The following is a 19,509-nucleotide window of genomic DNA, read 5'->3' as shown; positions in this document are numbered from 1 at the left end:
CATCTCTAAATCGGAGACCAACCGCCCTGGAGCAGTGGTCTCAAATTGCATGCCTCGAGCGCCAGAGTCCTGCAACTTTTAGATGTGTCCCTTGTTCTACACACTTCAGTTAAATGGCAAAACTGCCTCTAGCATGCAGTCAAGCTCTACAGAGCTCTGCTTAAAGTTGCTGGACATCAGCCCTTGAAGAAGTTCATATTAGCCGCTTTTATCTGCGACCTGGAAAGTCGTCAGGAGGAGGTGTCCATTTAGGCAGACTCCTTATGATGCAGAGGACCTACAGATCTGCTCCAATCTTCTGTGGTCGATGGTTGGATGCTTAAAATGGTACAGTGATATAAAATTGACTTTTTTGAGTATTTTTTATAACAAAAGAAGCTAACATAGTTTCTTGAATTTGCTAAAAAGAAAATGGCAGTATGCCCAAAAAATACATAATACAACCCCTTTTTGAATTTAGGAAGAAATTATAAATTTGCAAAAAAAAGTGAATAGAGACCTTTTGTGAAGCTTATAAGATGCACGCCACTGACATCTGGTCAGTATTTAAAGAAGAGCCATTGAGCCTCTGCAAATGGCTGAAATGAGTTTTCTTCCTAGGGTGGTTGGGATCAGATGTAGAGATGGGTGAGGAGGTTCATTCTCAGGGCAGAGCTTGAAAAAAATCTGATTGTGGTTTGGGCATCTGACCAGGTAACTACCTTCCTTTGGAGGTTTTCAGGGCATTATACAATCCATCCATCCATCCATTTTCTGTTCACCCTTGTCCCTAATGGGGTCGGGAGGGCATTATACAAAAAACTGAAATTAGTTTCTCAGTATATGATGGCCAGGGTCAGCCATGCAAATAGTATGAGGAGTAGAGCAGCTACTCCTCTGCATCGACAAGAGGGAAGCTATATATTCCTTTTGACAAAGGCACGCCTTGGGATCACTGAAAATGAGCTGCAAAGTGTCGCTGGAAAGATGGATGCCTTGGTTTTACTTCTTGACCTGTTGTCACTGATGCCTGATCTTGCATAAAAAGCAAACAACAGTTGAAGGGATGGGATAAATTTTTACTTTACTTCCATTTTTCTTACATTATTTAAAAATCACCATCAGATTAATGACTATATAAATGTCTAAGCCTGCTGTACACTGCATCATGTCAATTCTTCTTTTTTGTCCTGAGTGAACTCCTTGTTGTCTTGTTATAAGGGCCCAGGCTCACAGACGGTGGGCCATTTAGTCATTTCAAGCGTGTTCGTCAGTGGCTGTGACTGACGAACAGGCTCATTGCAATTAATTCTTCTCTTTCTCCAGCCTGTGTCTGCAGCTGACCCCTCCACTCCCTCTTACTCTGTCTTTCCTCTTTCCTGTTTCAAAACCAGAAAAAAAATAAAAAATACTTGCGACTTTGTGTCCAGAATCCAGAGGTAGATCATTTTAATTCTGCTTCACAGATCTTTTTCAAAAAAGAAAAAGACAGACCTGGAGACCCCAGAACCGGTGACCGCTTGGTGAACCTGGGCCGACCAGCCAGGACCCAGGCACTTGTAAACACAGCCATCGTCTAACACGCACCCTCCCGCTTCCACCCCTGAATGCTTTTGTTCCCTTCCCACATTAGCACAAGCGGTTTATGTTCACCAGTTCATGTTCTCTGATTTTGTGACGCAACCAGTCACAGCATGTCCTAAGTCAGTGATCTGTCCATTCAGGTTCATTTTGTGCTTGTCTTTTATTATTGTTTACTTTGTAATGCTTAGTCATTTCTGTGGCGGAGTGCATCCAAAATTCAGTGCTCCCATGAAGGCCCGACTGAAAACCACTCTTTCTTTAGAGACAGGACTGTCCTAGATTAACAGGTCGGCTCTTGTGGGCAGGACCTGGATTCCACTGGTGGTTCATAAGTTCATTTCATTGTTTGGAAAGACACTTTCAAAAAAACTTTTAAAAAATCCAGCCTGTAATTCAGTGCAGAAAAAGTTTAACGTAAACAACTTATTATTTGTGACAACATCACCAGTGGGAAAATTATTCATACTCCAAATAATTCCTTTAAAGTAATTTTAACAAAAAACATTTTTGGATTTTTATCTTTTTCTTTAGTGAGTGGATCAGAGGCAGTAGGCCCTTGCAATCCATGATTTTTTGTGTTTTCTGAGTCATAAATATGAAGAGACACTGAGGCCCATATCTTCTGGCCACCCAGTCCTATTATACTGGATAGCAACTGAAAAAAGATGTCAGTGTTCACAGAAAAAAAGTAGCATCTGGGCATCTTCAAAGCCTTTTTCACAAAACAGTTCCAATACAGATTTCTTCAAGCTGCCTGAAGTCTTGTAAAAACCAGCCCCTTACGATTCACTTCGTATATGGAAGGTTGAGAAATGATTGCTTGCTGGAGATGAGGATTCTGTTGAACCTTTAAATTTTACCCATCACTAAAGTTCGCCCGTGACGTATGTGATGTGTCAGTTTGACTCTATGAAGCTTACCGGAAATTGCCTGCCCATCCTCCATTACGAAGAGAGCAGTCTCAGCCCGAATGAGATGGCCGTTAATGTTAATTCAATCTTTGGCAGCATGGACAATACAGACTGGATCAGGAAACCAACGTCAGCTTGGCATGGAACTTACCAGGGTTGATAACTCCTAAAGCCTAAAACAACAGGCTTAAATCAAAGGCAACCGGACTCACTCAGTTTTTTTCTGAAGATGTTTCAACACCTCTTTAGCCATTAGCTGCATTAAAATCACTGACAAAAAATGTTTAAGACAACCCAAAATATGCTATTGTCTTCATTTCACATAAAATAAACTCCTATGATATCATTACTTTTGAGTCTCGCATAACTTTTTGTCTTTGCTTATAAATAATTAATGATAGTAATGAATGATGGTAACATTAAAAATACTCCCTAAATTAAGTCATTCAAGTGTGATTTTGTCGCCGGCAGTGGCAGCTTTTCAGACCATTTCGCATTTTAATTTTACACCCCCATGATGCTACTTAGTTGATAGCAGCAGTTTTTATTATGATTAATTCATTTATTAAATCATTAGGCTCAGAAGGGCCCCTGTTATGTCATTCCTAAACACTGTTTTATTGTCTTGGGCGATGACCTCATGGTGTATGCACACATTGTAAACTACATTATCCTGTTGACTCTCAGGAGGTTTATGAAATATCTTCTAAAATATTTGAAATGTAAACCTATTTGTCTTATTTAACATTTCACAAAACGTCGATTTGTTGGTGTTTATTTAAACTACAGTCTGTTCTGAAGTAATGGTTCTGTGTAAATGAGGTAATGGTTGAAATTTTCTGATAATAGAATTTCTGAATTTTGTAGCTAATTTTGAAATAATTTGTAGGACAGACATTGCATAAGTAACTGCAAAGTTACTTATGCAGTGATGTCACTGCATAAGTAACTTTGACATGTTATCCAGTGAATGACTTGACTTGAATGCAACAGTTTGTGAAGAAACGCATCTCAAATGAAACCTCTCACTTTTAGTCAACATGCTCCGTCCCTGTTGCTTTTTAGAAAGGAAAAAAACTTGTTTAGCCTCTGAATAAGGGTCATTTTTGCATCTGTAGTAAGATGACAATGTTACAATCTCATGAAATGTTTTGAAACCTGTCCTTATGACAAATGGGTGCCTTACAAAGCATTCACAGCAGTAGTGCCAGTAATTGTGCTGCCAGTCAGATTTACTTTTTCTGCAACAGTCACTCCAGGCAGGTTTAATTTAAAACAATGAATCTATGTGGAAAAGTACCTCATGTCCACTGGTAAGTATAGTTTAGAATCTGTAATGCTTCTTCTTTGCCAAAGATGAATCATCATTCGGTTTTTCAACAGAATGACAATATAGAGCAAGGTCGACCAAGAACTAAATACTGTAGAAAATATTAGAGTAAAGAGAAAAGATGAATGAACTGGACACACAACTCTGGACAATGGAAAAAACACAAATCTATAATGTGTTAGGTGTATTGATACAAGCTAAAGGTACTTTTCAATTTGATAGTATGATACAGTAACAAATGTCATATTTTTGTGTGGCACTTTTTGGCACGTCCTTGCAAGAGGTGTAGGTAATTTCTTCTCCATGCCCACACACATATTTTAATTTGTCCTAAATAATTTAACCACTGCTGCTTGAGTTTGTTATAATTACAAGTGCCATTCAGTCAGCAAATCCACCTTGAAATTTTAAGAAATAATGTGTTGAAAACCTCAAAAGATGTTCTTAAAACCAAAAGTAGGGAAGTGGGACTTCATATGATGGAAGATGGCTGTTCCAGAGAAGCATCAATCTTTTCGGGTTGAATGAGAACATTTTCACAAGTGTAAATCCTTTCTATTGGAAGAAAATGCACACCAACCCACACACTAAGACAACAATCTATCAGATATGTCAGTGTGAGAGACATTCAGTGACATTCTAGCAGAAAAGCTGTTTGGTATACTTTAGAAAGCACTGTACTGCAGGCAGGACTTTTCCACAGCTTTGCTACTTTGCGCATCGCCTCCCTTAAAGGGCAGCCAGCTCATCTTTTTTGATGACTGACAGTGGGATTTGCGGCGATAATGTCTTCAGGTGCCAGAGGATTGGGATTAAACATACTTCAATTTTAAAAACGGCAAAGTTGCCATGACAATGACCTTCAGTTTTTAGCTCAGATGGCGGACATGTGGCGAGCCGACGACTGGCTTGATATTGCCCAGAGACGGCTCCAATCCAGCGGGGGCTTTTGCCATGATTGCGCTTTCAAATCCTGTGTTGAATCTGAAACTCTGTCCTCACAAATGTGTGTGTGTGTGTTGGTGAGGGAGAGGATGATATTTCTGCAACAGCCATGCAGTGTAGAAACAGGGCAGTCTCACTTCAAAGTGAATCATGAGAAGAACTAAGGAAAATGTAAAGACACCTCCACATAATCTGTGACCCACTGACCCGCCATCAGAACTTAAATGTAATAGCAACTGCATCTCTTTTCAAGAGTCTTTCCAAATAAACTTGATGAGGGCTGACGAGGGGCCTGTTTGCGGAAGTGAAGACCCTGTAGCCTGGACCGAAAGGGCTTCATAAACTCACGGTTTGAGGTCAGTGTCTATCCCTCTGCAGGGCAATGCCTTCACACTCTCACACCTGCCTGTCAAAGGAGAGAGCAGCAGGACATCACGAGAGGAAGCACAGCAAAAGGGAAAACAAAGAGTTGTGGCAATACAGAAGAAGTAGAGAGAAAGCAGTTGCAGTTTTTTAAATAACGTCCAAAGCCCAGCAGACAGCAATAAAACTGTACAATGATTATCACTATTGACTAAAGCTAATCTCTGCTGAGCCCACGAGGCGTGGTCGGTCGATATGAATTGCAAGAGTTTTGTAAATTTGATGGCATGTGGTGGCTGGATGTTCACCACATGCCTCCACTGCCCCACAGTGGAGGCTGGGAGAATTACAAAAGCAGACATGCAGGAAGTGATACGGTATAAAGAATTTCAACACAGTCTGGAAAAGTGCGAAATTTAACACAAGTATTTCACAGATTTTAATAGATATGGCACAAGTAATTCCTCTATGGGAAGATATTTTTATTTTCAGGCTTAATTATCTGTCCCATTCCATAAAGATGATGTGTCCATCTACCTGTTCATCTGTCTGTTCATCCATCCATCCATCCATCCATCCATCCATCCATCCTTTAAACCTAAGAACACTGTACCAACTGTCAAGCATGTTGCTGGCTACAGGATAATAGTGCAACTTCGTATTGCATAATTTGTTGTGCAAGTTGTGTTGTGTAATGGCACAAAGTGATTGGATTAATGAAGATGGAAGATCGCTTCCAGATTGTACCCAAAATCAACATTTATACAGAAAGGGTGGGTATTTGTTGTAGTGTTACTGTGAAAACTGTTGATGAACTGCGACAATAATAAATTCCAATTAAAGATAATTAAAACCTCCACAACTCTCCAAAATGTTTAGCATAGTTATGATTTTTTTTCTCTTTGTTTACAAGTTAGAGAATATGTAGTAATTTCACTTCAGTTTTATTGTTATCACAGGAAATACCACAAGTCATTGTGATAAAATTTTTTAATCCATATCATCTCTCAGTTCTAGTTGAAATTCAAACTCACATCAAAACTGGTATTGGGGGAATTAGGCTGGTTTTGCAATAGGATTCTGAAAGAAAGCTGACTTAGACCTCTCTTAAAATTTCAAAAAAGCACCCATACTACAAAAACAAGGACTAAACAAGATCTAAAATGAACTTGAGTCCTCAAATATTCAACCAAAATTTTTGCCAGAATCTTGTTCATGGCTACAAATTTGTATGTTTTTTTTTTTTCTCCAATTTTCTCAGGGACTTTCAACCAAACATTAAGTGTACTGTATTTATGTATTGAAGCCTGTTTCTGGTATAAAACAAATCCACAATAGGTTTAAAATTCACATTCTAAATTTCTGTTTTAAAAAATTATTGAAATTGTTTGTTGTGTTACGTCCACTATGAAAATGAATAAACTTAATCATTAAATGTCTAAAGTTAAATAGACATAATGATCTGATGAGTAAACCTTTAATACTCTGCAGAGAACATGAGGGTCTTTATATCTTCACACAATAATTCACTGGTGTGTTTAAAAAATCCACAGTAACAAATGCACATATTGACAGGAATGAACACTCTAGTCATATTACATTCACCTTTTCATTATTTTGAATTAACAGCTCTAAATATACAGTACAGACCAAAAGTTTGGACACAACTGTGTCCAAACTTTTGGTCTGTACTGTACATAAAGACACAAAAAGTGACAAACGTTTATGTAATGCACATCAAAACATGAATTCCTTCAGTCAGAAATGTTGCCACCTCTTTGTGAGGTGAGTCCAGATTCTGTTCATAATGTCAGTAACTCCCTAAATAACTTCAAAATGCAGTAAATTTATCTCAGAGTAGCACATCTGGCCACAGGCGTGTAAAAGGACTATGGTAGTGAACAGCGTGTGAGAGGCTTTTTCTCACTTCCTACCAGGAGCATTGAGACGATCCAGGTTGGTGATTGGCAGGAAGGAGGCTAATGACAAAAAGCAAAGAAAACATGCCAGCTGAGTTTGGTGTTTTTTAAACACAGAACTGTTTATTTCAGCGCAAAACTGTGCTCAAATACTGGATTGTTTAGACGTGGTAAAGCATCTAATATGGGGTTCATCATTTTTACAAGACAGAAAAGGGAGTGGAAAAGCAGAATTATAAAGTATTTCTATACCTAACAGTGCGTTTAAAAAACAGGCCAGAGAAAATGGCAAAATGACAAGTTTTTTCTGGCTTTAGGAGAGCATCACCCCGCCTCCACTTGTTGCTCCACTGTTGGCTGAAAGAAAGCTTCTATTCGTTTTTTCCTCACTTACAAGACTGAAAGATTTTTCAGTTTGGAAATATTTCTTGGTAGCAAAAAAAAAACATATACATAGGTTTTTGGTCCCCCAAAATGATCTTTTTTTACAATGTTTTTCAAATAACTAAATGTTTTAGCAAGTTCAAGCAAGCATGAATGTGAGCTTTGTTATTTTGTTTTATTTGATTGGACTATGTAAAAACCTTAAAACTGGGTCCTTTCTAAGTTGGATGAAGACATCTCTTGAATGTGTCCCTTGTTTATGAAGAACCTTTTACAGTAATACAAATATAGCTTTGTAACAACTGATGTTGACAGGAGCTACAATCTTTGAAACTGATCTATTGTTGTAATTTTCATGTGAAATTTGTGAACTTGTGTCAGGAGTTAGCCCCACATCTGGCTGTATAGTTCAGGGTTAAGTCAATGCTTTGAAAGCATAATAACAGTAAATAGATTTTTTTTTATGTACAATATTAATAGAACTAAAAATCTATATTTTGAAGCAGCAGCAAATAGTTGTTGCTTTTCACTTTAACTAAGAGCAATTAGATTGATTTTCTTTCAAATGTTGAAAGAAAATGTGCAAATACCATGACAACGGGGTATTTTTACTCAAGATTAGCAAACTGGTCCATGCCTATCTGCCATCAAAGATGCAGCTAGTTGACTGATTTATTGATACGGTTCATAAGCATTACTTCACTGCTCAGTATGCAGCATTTTCTTAATGTCTTGCACTCCGATAAATACATTAACCAAAGTTAAGTGGAGTAGTGATCAGTAGGATGACATCAAGTGTGAAAACAGGCAGTTTTTTGGCATTTTGTTGGCATTTGAATGCTGAATGGATTCTTGTTGGCATGATCAGGTTGTCTGTGTGTCCTGTGAAAAAAAGTCAGTGCAAAAGTAGCAGAAAAGACAGCAGCCAAAAGCTGAATCCTGGCAGCGGAGAGGCGAAGCTTTTAATGTTGCAGTCGTCACTGTAGCAGCAGTGAACTCTGACCCCTGGCGCTCTGTATCCCTGGCTGCTGGCCTGACTGCAGAAAGACTTGTAGGAACACGACTTCATCACGCCACCTTATGAGACACACAGAAATATATGTGAGAGACACATCCATTTAACAGCTGTCTCACAGAAGCCAATCAGTACACCAGCAGTGAAAACAGCTGTTGCGAAAAAGTACTGTGTTGCTACTGACAACCAAATTAAAAAAAACTACTGCAGGCATCTGGGATGATGGATATTTTAAAATCACTGCAGGTTTGATAAGAAGCTGCTGCGACCACAGGCAACAGGATTTGACATTTCACACACATTTAATTGTCCCCCTTAAATATCTTGAGCTTGGACTCTTACAGGTAACTAAAACAACTGTATTTGGCCCAAACTATTGAAGTAACCTACAATTAATTTATGATTAGTTCTAACTTTAAATAGAACTAATCAGTAACTTATCAGTTACTTCAAAGTATTTTTTTCTAAATAAAAAAAATGAATAAACTAAAATGTTTATGCTGAAGCACCACATGGTGTCCTAATTAAGGGTATTTGTCAAGTAGAGGCAAAAAGCTTCATTCTCCAAAAAAAAACCTCAAACCTCCTGCAGGTTGGGACGTTTCTCCAGACAACAGCTGGTCGGATTTCAGCAAACACTGTCACACACAGTCATGTGCACGCCAGCAGAACGAACACAAAAACGTAGTGCAAATGTTGTCTGAATAACAGGAGGTAGAAACTAAATGAGCAAAAGGAGATAGAGACACCTTCAAGAAACGTCAAACTTACTGTCATGGCCCACCACCACTGCACAGGCGTCAGAGTAGCTGGGACAGGATTTGGAGCCTTGTCGGTTGCAGTCATCGTTATTAGAGCCCATGCAGGTGTAGCACTTCAAAGCCTCGCCTCGATGAGACAGAGACAAGGTCAAAACAAGATGCTATGCATTCTGTTTAAAAGGTTATTGGCTACTAATATTTTACCTGAAGTAGAAAACACTCTTGGTGTCAGCAAAATCTAGACGGACCCAGAGGCTGAAGCTAATATCTAGTCAAAACGGTACTAAAACTAAATAATTTTAAAATATTGTCAATCCATTTATGTGAAGGCTACTTGTTGGAAAAGTTTTGTATTGGATGGTTTCATACACAGAAGCCAATGTTTGTTTTCACAGGAAATGGAAGTAGGAGTGAATGTAATATGTTCCAGTCTAAAAAACGTCTGGAGAAGTGAGAGATGTGAAGTATTTTGTGTCACAGTAACTGATATAAAAGTAAAGTAGCTTAAAAGCTGAAATATTTTAACACTATTTTATGTTATTTTTCTTTATATTGCCTTAAATACTTTCAGACCGAAAGCGGTTCTAGTGGTGCTGCAAGTATGAGATACATTTATTTATATTTAATTTGCCATGCAAAAGTGGATTTGGGCTTATGTGACAATGCTTCTAGGGTTTATAAAACTGTTGGCAAAACCGCTATGATAATTTTGAGACTGGAATTGTTTCAAGATGAGAGTGAGATATTTACTGTGAGTAAAATACTAACTGCTAATTACCTTTAAACAGAACCACACTTCAAAACCCTGCTTGTCCTTTAAATGGGACATTGTATTTCCACTTGGATCTCAACTGCTTCTAAAAACGGACCAAGTGCTTAAGAAAGACCTCCCAGCTGGATTTTGGCGCTAAGTTTGTTTGTTTGGTGTCTGGAAATGGACCCATTTCAAAAACTTCTGGAATGTAAAGTCAAATCAGCAGGCGCTGCCAATCACCTAGCAACCCCAATGAAGCCCAGCCCGTTACATAGCAACTGAACCTTAGCTCTACAACGTTTGATCAGCTGATTTTACCGCTGTATGTGCTGTACAGTGGCGGCTGGTAAAGACTAATGATTTGTTGTTTACTTACCGTTTAGAAGCCACTTTGCTGCATCCTTATTGGTTGTGTCAGAGGCTCTACTTATGCTTTTCAAATATGTTAAGTTAGGTAATTGCGCATCTGTTTGTTTCAGTAAATGTGGAATTGGGGGGGGGTGTGAAAAGCAGCAGCTTATTTGGATTTAAAGGGACAACAGGCCCCAAAGTAGCTCATTACAAAAGAGCTCAAAATAGGCCGAACTGAGCAGACTAAAATCTCATTATCTAAAAATGACTTGTGCAAAAAATGTAATGAACATTGTTTTATCCTAACCTGTTCAAGGAAGCATATTAGGTCACTTTTAAACTACTGTTGCTATTTTATTAAACAGCTGAGCAGATCTAATTTTTGTTCTGCATTTTGTCCTCAACAATCTACCAAGATGATATTGGTACTGATGATTTTAAAGAGAACATTTGCAGGTACCCAACCCATTGCTCTCTTTTCAACAGTTAATGCGGTATCCAGGGTATGGCCTAGAAACCTTAAAGCTGCAGAAAAGGAGAGTTAGCTCCAGTGATGCAGGTGTAAAGCATGACCAAATCAGGTTCCCAGACAGACCCCAACTCTTGATATCTCCTTTCACACAGGATGTACTTGATGTGCGTGCACATGCAAGCCATGTAAATTTCCAATGTGTGACAGTCTTCCGCTGATGAAGTGAGACTAAAGTGAGGAGACAGCGTTAATTAATCCCTTCCCTCGTCTCTCACAAATCTTTCAAAATCTACCGGAAAGTTACAGCAGTTCTGTCCACATGTTTAAAAATACTTATTTTTCTAAACTTCTAATGCCTCGGGAACCAGTTTCAGCACATAAAGCACTTAAATGCCTTTCTGTGCCCTGATTTCTTATCTTAAGGAAGGAGCGGCTATTTGAAAATGAATTGACCTATGAAATGCTATAGATTTAAACGGTTCCTTTTAAAACCCTCCATCCCTGTCTCCTTTATTCCAGACATGCAGTCTCAAACGCTGCTTCCTAAGAGGATCAGAGCCGAAAGGCACTAAAAGCTTCAAACATTCTTCACAGCAGCACATCTCTTGTATTTCGCCATCAAAGTTGCTTCGTTTCACCTCAGATGTGTCTCTCTGACACAGACGCAGGTTTGTCCCTGTACAGATATAGTTCAGAGACAGAAGACGTACAAATCAAACCAGAGGGTCGACTCTGTCACTATAAAGGTAGGCTCTGTTAAAGAAGAAAATCACAACTTGAAAAGTATAACTAAAACACCAACAGGAAACAAAGATTTCATCATTAAAATTGTCCTTGTTGCTGGTTTTCTTATCAGTGCTCATCTGTGTTTTGGCTTGGCATTAAATATCCCCCACTGAGTGTTGCTGACCCCAATCTATCCCCACTGCACAGCCGCTTTCCACACATGCTAAAAGTATTAGTCTCCAGGCCTGTTAAGAGATTAGCTGCTTTTGACTGCATGTTGGTTACAGGAGATGAGGATGAACTACAGCGAAGCAAACAATTATTAGAATCCCAATAGAAATCAACTTCCAATAACAGTAATGACAGGAAATACCATTTTATGTTTTAATGTTGAATATATTTCTTAAGCAGTTCAAAGATGAGTTTTTCTTGAAAATAAAAACATTGCTGCGTTGTCTTGTCCAGCCTTTACTTTTTAAATGTCAGAATGTAAAGGGAGTCGTCCAAAAAAAAGCAGACTAATGTACAGAGAAACAGGTAGCTAAAGAAATGCCTGAATGGAAAAAGTCAACTAACAGGTGGAGAAATGTTTCTAAGTTCCTTTTTTAGACAAATACTAAAACCAATTTGTAAAGACAAAAAAGGGTGGAATATTAAGAGTAAAATAGTTCTTACTGTAAGTTGGCAGCAGGAACACAAAAAGCAGCAATAGACAATAGTGGACGGTCGTCATGGTGTTGCCACTTGTCGCTCCTCCTGATACCACAATGAAAAGCAGGTTGTTTGCTCTCTAAGCCCTCTGAGCTTTATCTTGGTATTTAAATGAGCTAATATCTGCTCCTGCCTGAGCAGCAGATGAGCAGCTGGCATTGAGTGGTGCTAAATTTTGTTTAGCACCAAAATGATACTTACAATAAATGCATAGTTTGGATAACATTATTTATATTTCTATCACATAGTAGTAATAATACCATACCATTATTACTTATATAACCCTTTAAAAACGAGGTTGTGCTGCACAAGTAAAAGAACAAGGCAATAATTGTTGCATTTAAAAACATCTAGATTACATTTTGCAAATGTCATCAAACTGTGGAATTTCTTTTACGCACAATTATCATACTGTGAGCATCTCTACTGGTCCATGCCTATTAAAACTGTAAGTTCACAGACAGATTCATTCTGAATGTTTTTTTCTGCTAAACTATCACGGGTCATAATTTTCACTATTGGTACTATTTGTAGTTCACATTTAGCCCTGTAAGTCCCAATGCTGTAATCTCCAGTGGCGACTCCAGAACAAATTTTACCAGGGTGTGCTTTTTTATGGCACTTAAAGAAGAATGGAGCAAAAACAGAGCAATATTTAATTGTTTAATATACCAAGATTCTGCAAGTTGCAGACTATGATCAAACAGATCAAAACTCAGATTCTATCTCAATGCGGCTGAATATGCAACATCTTAATCAAGCAAAACTGTGAAGAAAAAAAATGTAATTGTTCCATGTGACCAATTAGTTACAGTCTCTCTTTGACAGCACATATCATATTAAGAAATTGATGTAGTTTAAACTCTTCAGTAAGGGGTCATAACAGCAACCAAGTTTATATATATTTTTTACACTAACAATATTCGCAGTGCCTTTCAAAACATAAACAGGCCCACAGCCTCACTTTATGCCCACCACACTTAACAGTAACTTCTACACATTTGTGTTTTATTTCATGTCAAAATTACCCACATTACCTGTATTACAGAAAAACTCAATCTCTTTTTATCTAATTAAAATCCCTGAAAGGTTTAGCGCCTTGGTTGTTACAGAGATGATTTTCCTGCCTTAGCAACCTGCTGTGGTGGCGAAATAAAAATGGCTCCTCATCAAACATAGCAACCAGTGGCTAAAAGCAAATTGAGCCAGAGTTTTAAACTAGAGTGAACCAGAAAGTCATGAAATACTACTTGAAAATACCTAGGTACTCTGATCAATTTTAAAAAGTAAAAGAATAAGAAAATGTTTGATTTATTTTAAAGGGTTTGTTATGGGAACCAACAGCTGAGCAAAACTTCTTAATGTCGTATTTTTCCCACCACAGAATATATGTCCTCAAATTAAAGGATGGATTTTTGGTACATTTTTAATGTATACTGCTCAAAAAAGAGGATTATTTTTATTTAGTTATTTTTATACATCTTAATCAGAGGCCCAAACAGTAGTCCATTGATGCATCAATGTGTGTTTGTGTTCCTCAAGAACACAAGGTGAAAGTCAAATAAAATCTTATACGTTTTTGTAAAAGCCCAGCATAACATAGAGCAATCAAGTGATGAGCTAAAGATGAAGACCAGAGTGAACCTTCAGCTGTATTGCCATCTTTTATTGCACTTTGTAAGCTGATGCTGTACAGTAGCTGTGAAGAGGAATTATTCCTCAGTGAAAAATAACAGATGTCGTCCCCCAAAAATTAAATCGCTCCTGCTCACAACTGAATACAGTGATGATTAGTTTGCTTTATATCAAAATAAATTCCCAAATAAAATAATAGTCCCACAATTTCATCAAAAAAGCTATGACAAGTATAACAAATATTTAAATGCTTACATGAGGGCAGCAGGATGAGGATGATATAGTAACTACATTAAAATGCAGACAACTCTTTTGTTTTATACTTGGATTTTCCACAAAACAGTATATACAAACAGTAACATTACAAGGTTTTCTTTCTCTCTTACATGCAAACACTATAATGACGGTTGGTGTCTAAGTGTTTCAAGACTGTACAAATAAATCTAAACATCTGCAGCTAATTTTTTTCAAAATCTACCTTAACCTTGCATCAAGAGGAGAAACTAACAGGAGCGGGTAAACAGTCTTCTCCCTCAGTGGCTGTCATGGCAACATCATAAACACATAACTCAGCCCACAAGTAATCCTTGGACTTTTTCGTCACCGTACACACACAATCACACACGCAACACTCATCACTGATATGATAGCTTTTCTAAAACTTTAAACCAGACCCCTGATACAGTACGGTACACTGACACATCAAAAAATGTACAGAGTAATAAGAGGAGGTCATTTTGGTGGAGACTCAGTAGGAAGCAAAACCCCAAGACCTCTTTGGCCTTAAAACGTCCATCGTTTCTTGCAACAGTGATCCACTTTGTGTTCATAAAGTATTAGCTTGTGGCGTGGCTGCTAACTCTTCCCCATTTTGGCGATCAGCTCGTCACAGATCTTTGTCAGCTCCTCAATCTCCTTGTTCTGTAAAAAATTGTAAAAGCATTAAGTTACCTGAACTGTGTATACACAGAGTCTTTCTCTTCATATGGGTTGAACTTTCTGAGAAATTGGAAGGAGTATGGCACAACTGTAGACCTATTATGATACAGCTGTTAACCTAAACTGCTTACAGGGTGATTATCTGACAAGCAGCTGAGGTAAAATTCTAAATCTGGGTCAGGTGCAGGGAGGGGAGAAATACCAAATGTGGAAGAAGATGCTCTGGTCATTCAAAACGCCACTGAATGGTGCAAAACCATCAAGACATTTCACCCTGAACACACCATCCTCACTATGAAACTTTTTTTTTTCACAGCAGGAATGGGAAAGGTTTTGAGAGTAAAACTGCCAACAATCTACAAAAGACATCAGACTGAGGTACAGATTCACCTTCCAACAGGAAAATGGCCCTAAAAATGGAGCAATAATATAATGATTTGGATATACTGATGTGCTATAATGGCCTAGTTAAAGTTTAAACCTAAATCCCATTGGGAAACTAATATCCAAAGATGCGCTCCAGCATTGTGACTGAGTCTGAGAATGGCCAAAAGTTTCTGTAATCTGTAAATGCAGCAAAAAGATGTTCTTCAAAGTATTGAGCAGCAACTGTGCATCACACATTTCGGATGGTATTATTATGCAAGATGCTCAAATCATGTCTTTATTTAATCCACAATATAAACATAAACCCCTCATAAAGTACATTGAGGAGGTTGTAAAAAGTTCAGGGGATATGAATAATCTTTGACAAGGTACTGTATTTTTTTTTAAGGTTAGTGTGTTTCTCATCGCTGACCTTTTGCTCCAAAGTGCGCTCCAGAGAGTCCACCTTCATCTGCTCTTTCCTCAGACTGGCTTGGTGGGCAGCCTGTTCTTGCTTGGCCTTGGAACGAACCTGTGCGATCTCTGCATTGGCTCTGGAGATGAACAGTGAAAATAAAACAATAAAGTTACCCTTCAGTACTTGTACAGGGATAAATACCATTCTGAAGAAGTCAGGAAAGATTGTAATGCATCTCAAAAACAGAAGAAATGTAACTAACCTATTATAAAAAGCGAATTTGGGAGCTTGTATTGGTTGGACGTTTAGAGCTTTTTGTGGTTTAGTCTTTTGTGGGGTGAAAAACTCATTATAATTTGAATTTGTTTATACTCACTTGTCTAGTTTCTCCTCAGCGTGGATCTTCAGAGCTTGATACCGCTGCTCCTCCTTGCGGACTCTGGACAGATACTCCTGGGCGCATTTTTTCAGTACTTCTTCATTCTAAAGTAAGAGAGATTTATTAAATGTCTTGCCCTTAAACTACAGTACCCTTCACACTTATCTCTCCATGTCTAAAAAGCCTTAAAACGAAATAATCTTTCATTGTAGCGGGATAACTTTACCCTGAAATTGCTTTCTAAATTCAATATTAAATTTAGGTACATTAAAAAGTGGAGGAAGAATTTTTTTCACATCATCACTCACAAATCTGCTAAAATAAATGCAACTGAGGCATACTTATTGTGTCTAGTAATGGAAGAAAAAATTCACAGTGACATCTTGAGGTCACCAAGTCTCTATAACAAACATGGATTTTGCCAAAATACTATTCAGAATTTGATTGAAACCAACTGCTTTGGTCAGATCAGCCGTCTTAAATGCGTGTCATAAAATACGCCTCTAATATTACCTATCAAACAGCCCACAATGGCTGTCGTCCTCTAGGCACGGTGATCCTTTTTAAATGTGTTTTGTTCAGAGGTACTGATGCTTCTAATAAAACTGTCCAAGGATAGAGTCCAATAATCTCTTCTGTCTCAGTGCACCTGAGCATCACATGCATGATTTGACCAGACGACCAGAGGCGCTGCTGATGGGTGTCCCCCTTTCCTGCAAAATCCACTCAGCCCAGGAGGGTTTTGTGTAAAAACACTGTTTGGATGTGCACAAAGTGAACTTGTGCCTCCTCTTAAGTAAAGGTGGAGGATTTGTGAAGCTGCAGGTCTGCTTCTCTTTGGGAGTTCGGGGAAACTTTTTAGTGTACGGTCACATGAACACATTTTCAATTTATTTTAGGACATCTTCAATAAAAACCTGGTGACCTCTAACAGGAAATGGGTCATCACTGTGTCTTTCAGTGAGATATTGTTCCAAAACAGGTGACTGAAACATCAAAAAAGTGGTTCACTAGAAAGAAAAATCATCCTTCTTCATCCCTAGACCTAAATCTTACAGAAAACCTCTGAATGGAGCAGAACAGAAGACAGGAAACCTCACACTATGTGTGCTACAACTATGGGACATATTTTAGGAGACTAACATTAACCTGTCCCTCCAGGATGTTGTGATGTTGCGATCGCAACTGTTAATGCAAATTTACTAAATTTTCACAAATTATGTACAGACTTGCAATTTTCACTTCTTTTCTGACCGATCACTGCAACTCGGCTCAATTTTGACCAATCCCTTAGCCTCCTTCTAATTTAACTTCCTGTTTCATGACGTCTCATGAAAGCTGAGCCTGCAAGATGAGTGCATCTGTGACGCTACATGGTAATATTTGCCATTTTGAGATGTTTTGTTGGATTTGATTATAATTATATTATGATTTTCTCTACTGAATGCACTCAAAGGCTGAATTTATGTCAAATTTTCAGCCTGAGATTATCCTACTGCAGTAATATAGGAATTTATTTATCAGAGGTGCAAGGGGTGCTGTTTAAAGTGGTTTAAAGGGCATTTTGACTAAGAAGTTTTGAGTAATTTGTGTGGCACCTTGCGGAAGCCCTCCAACACATCTTTCATCTTCTCATAACGACGGAAGAGGTCAGCCAGGGACTTCTCCACAGAGTTGAGGTCGGCCAAGGCCTGGTCCTTCTCTATGATCAGCTGCTGGATGGTGTGGTGGGACAGAGACTTCTCCTTTTGATCATCCTCTAATGAACACACACACAGATTTCCTAAATCATCAATCTATCCACTAGAGACGTGGAAGGTTCAAACATCTTCCCACAACATACATAAAAATATACACCATTTTACACAAACAAAGTGGAATCGTGGGTTAGAGTGATTTTTCTACTTCAGAAAATCATTATTTTTTATTGCATGCAAACAAAATGTCACAATGAGGAAATCAAAAAGGATAGCTATGTTTTATAAAGCTTGGCCGCTCGGTTTGTTTAGAGCGACACTTGCTTGGCTTTTAAGTAACTTACAGTAGATGATCTACTTGTGTAAGTAGGTAAAGCTGCTTGAGTGGCTTTAGCACACACCTTTAGTCAAGTGCCGATGCATCTTTAAGATCTTTTCATTGTTTTTATGTCACTCAGATTGATATAGTATTATTTTCAAAACAAACAACTTGACAGATTCTTTCCCTTATATCTATAAAAAAAAAAAGGTAGGTCTTAGCCTTTATGTGAAATGCAACAGAATGGACAAACAAAAGCCACTAGACGAGATGAAGAAAAGGAGCACACCTGCTCCCCCCTCTGACGGACGGATGAAGAGACGCGAGCTGACACAAACAAGCAAAGTACGGCTCTGTGTTACTCACCTGGCATGCCTGTCAGGGTTATCAAATAGTAAGGGGCAATGATGGGAGCAGAACAGAAAAGAAGGGAGTGCGTTAAGTCAAACCAGGAGGGTCAAGACATGTGAGAGAGCCGAGCGTTAGACATGAACAGAAGCAGATTCTGGCCTTTTAGTGGACGTGATCTGGGAAGAGCAAGACATTAACTTAAGACTGCAGCACAAGCCAAATATTCAAGAACGTCTGAAGGTGGCAAAAAAGGATGTAGGTGAGGGCAGGGAAAATGTAAAGTGAGCAAAGTAGTGACAAGGGTGCCGTCAATGGATACTTGTGATGGTTTCCACCACCACCGGTGTCAGACTCTCTGCCGCAGCACAAAATTAACAAAGCTAAACTAGAGATGAACCAATAAGTCAGATTATGACTGGCTGATAGGAAGTTAAATAAATCAAGGAGCAACACCTGGATATGGAAGTTAAGCTAAGGAAGGAAGGATGTTACTATGAATAAGTTATGGTCTTCTACAGCATATTTTGAATGTTTTATATGTTTATAAAATAGTTCTTAAAGGAAGATTGCAAATTATTAAAACTGGTATTAGCAGGTGAACCTTTTCTAAAAACTGGAAAACTGACTGATGCGTTTCTGAAGTAAACCATTTGAAATCGGAGGCGGTGGGGTAAAAAATATAAACTTCAATAAGATACCAAAGAGCAAATTAAAGTGTCAGAATTTGATGAAAAACATTTTCTGATGCATGTTAAATTGTGCACTTACAGTCAATGATTACATTAAGTGAGGAAGTGAAAAACTCACCTATCATCTGCGCAATAGTCTTCTCATACTCTGCAACAATCCTCCTACAGATAAAAAATGATTGCAAACTTATTGTCAGCACAATATCAGAGTGTGCAATATTAGTAATGAAAAGAAATGCTCCAACTGATAAAATAGAGAAAATTATATAAATGCCATTCCACTCACTTTCTAGGTCTGGGTGCAGTTTCACACTTAATGTTGGTCAAAACGTCTTTTTAACTTTGTGTTTATTGAATTAAAAGTAAATAATAATAATTTGATTTGATTTATTTATTTCAAACAGGTTTTTAAAAAGCAAAAAGCAAGCAATCAGTAGGACAGAGAAAGCATGTGCATATATAACCAAGAACAAAATAATTTGTTTGCCACTACTTTTCTGTTCAAAAAAGA

At 38.1% G+C, this 19,509-nt stretch overlaps 2 protein-coding genes across 11 annotated transcripts in view; both read right to left on the bottom strand.

Moving 5' to 3' along the window:
• Nucleotides 1–7,524: 7,524 nt before the first annotated feature.
• ly6pge (lymphocyte antigen 6 family member pge) lies at nt 7,525–13,699 on the bottom strand. The gene is made up of 3 exons (XM_032552401.1): nt 12,170–13,699; nt 9,202–9,318; nt 7,525–8,492 (listed from the first exon to the last, which is right to left on the bottom strand). The coding sequence occupies exons 1-3, from the start codon at nt 12,225–12,227 to the stop codon at nt 8,311–8,313; spliced, it is 357 nt and encodes a 118-aa protein (XP_032408292.1). The 5' UTR covers nt 12,228–13,699; the 3' UTR covers nt 7,525–8,310.
• A 157-nt stretch (nt 13,700–13,856) lies between these two features.
• The window catches only part of tacc2 (transforming, acidic coiled-coil containing protein 2), a 59,812-nt gene continuing 54,159 nt past the window's right edge, over nt 13,857–19,509 (bottom strand). For 8 of the 10 annotated variants that reach the window (XM_032552399.1, XM_032552391.1, XM_032552396.1 and 5 more), the window contains 6 exons: nt 19,117–19,160; nt 18,325–18,333; nt 17,541–17,701; nt 15,940–16,046; nt 15,579–15,699; nt 13,857–14,761 (listed from right to left, as the gene is read on the bottom strand). In XM_032552399.1, coding sequence (XP_032408290.1) covers nt 14,696–14,761; nt 15,579–15,699; nt 15,940–16,046; nt 17,541–17,701; nt 18,325–18,333; nt 19,117–19,160 — 508 coding nt within the window. In that variant the 3' untranslated portion in view covers nt 13,857–14,695. The remainder of the gene's footprint in view (nt 14,762–15,578; nt 15,700–15,939; nt 16,047–17,540; nt 17,702–18,324; nt 18,334–19,116; nt 19,161–19,509) is intronic. The other 2 variants (XM_032552394.1, XM_032552400.1) reach the window with 1 other exon arrangement.

The sequence above is a fragment of the Xiphophorus hellerii genome, chromosome 22 (genome assembly GCF_003331165.1).
Source record: "Xiphophorus hellerii strain 12219 chromosome 22, Xiphophorus_hellerii-4.1, whole genome shotgun sequence".
Taxonomy (NCBI): domain Eukaryota; kingdom Metazoa; phylum Chordata; class Actinopteri; order Cyprinodontiformes; family Poeciliidae; genus Xiphophorus; species Xiphophorus hellerii.
The sequence above is the reverse complement of the archived record's forward strand: the minus strand, read 5'-3'. Positions and strand labels throughout refer to the sequence as shown.

What these genes read in the sequence shown, in the direction of transcription:
- ly6pge (XM_032552401.1), bottom strand. Translation starts at nt 12,227, where the DNA reads ATGACGACCGTCCACTATTGTCTATTGCTGCTTTTTGTGTTCCTGCTG. An exon ending in GTTCCTGCTGCCAACTTACA is followed by an intron (nt 9,319 to 12,169) that starts GTAAGAACTATT and finishes TGTCTCATCGAG; the next exon opens with GCGAGGCTTTGAAGTGCTAC. An exon ending in AGTGGTGGTGGGCCATGACA is followed by an intron (nt 8,493 to 9,201) that starts GTAAGTTTGACG and finishes GTGTCTCATAAG; the next exon opens with GTGGCGTGATGAAGTCGTGT.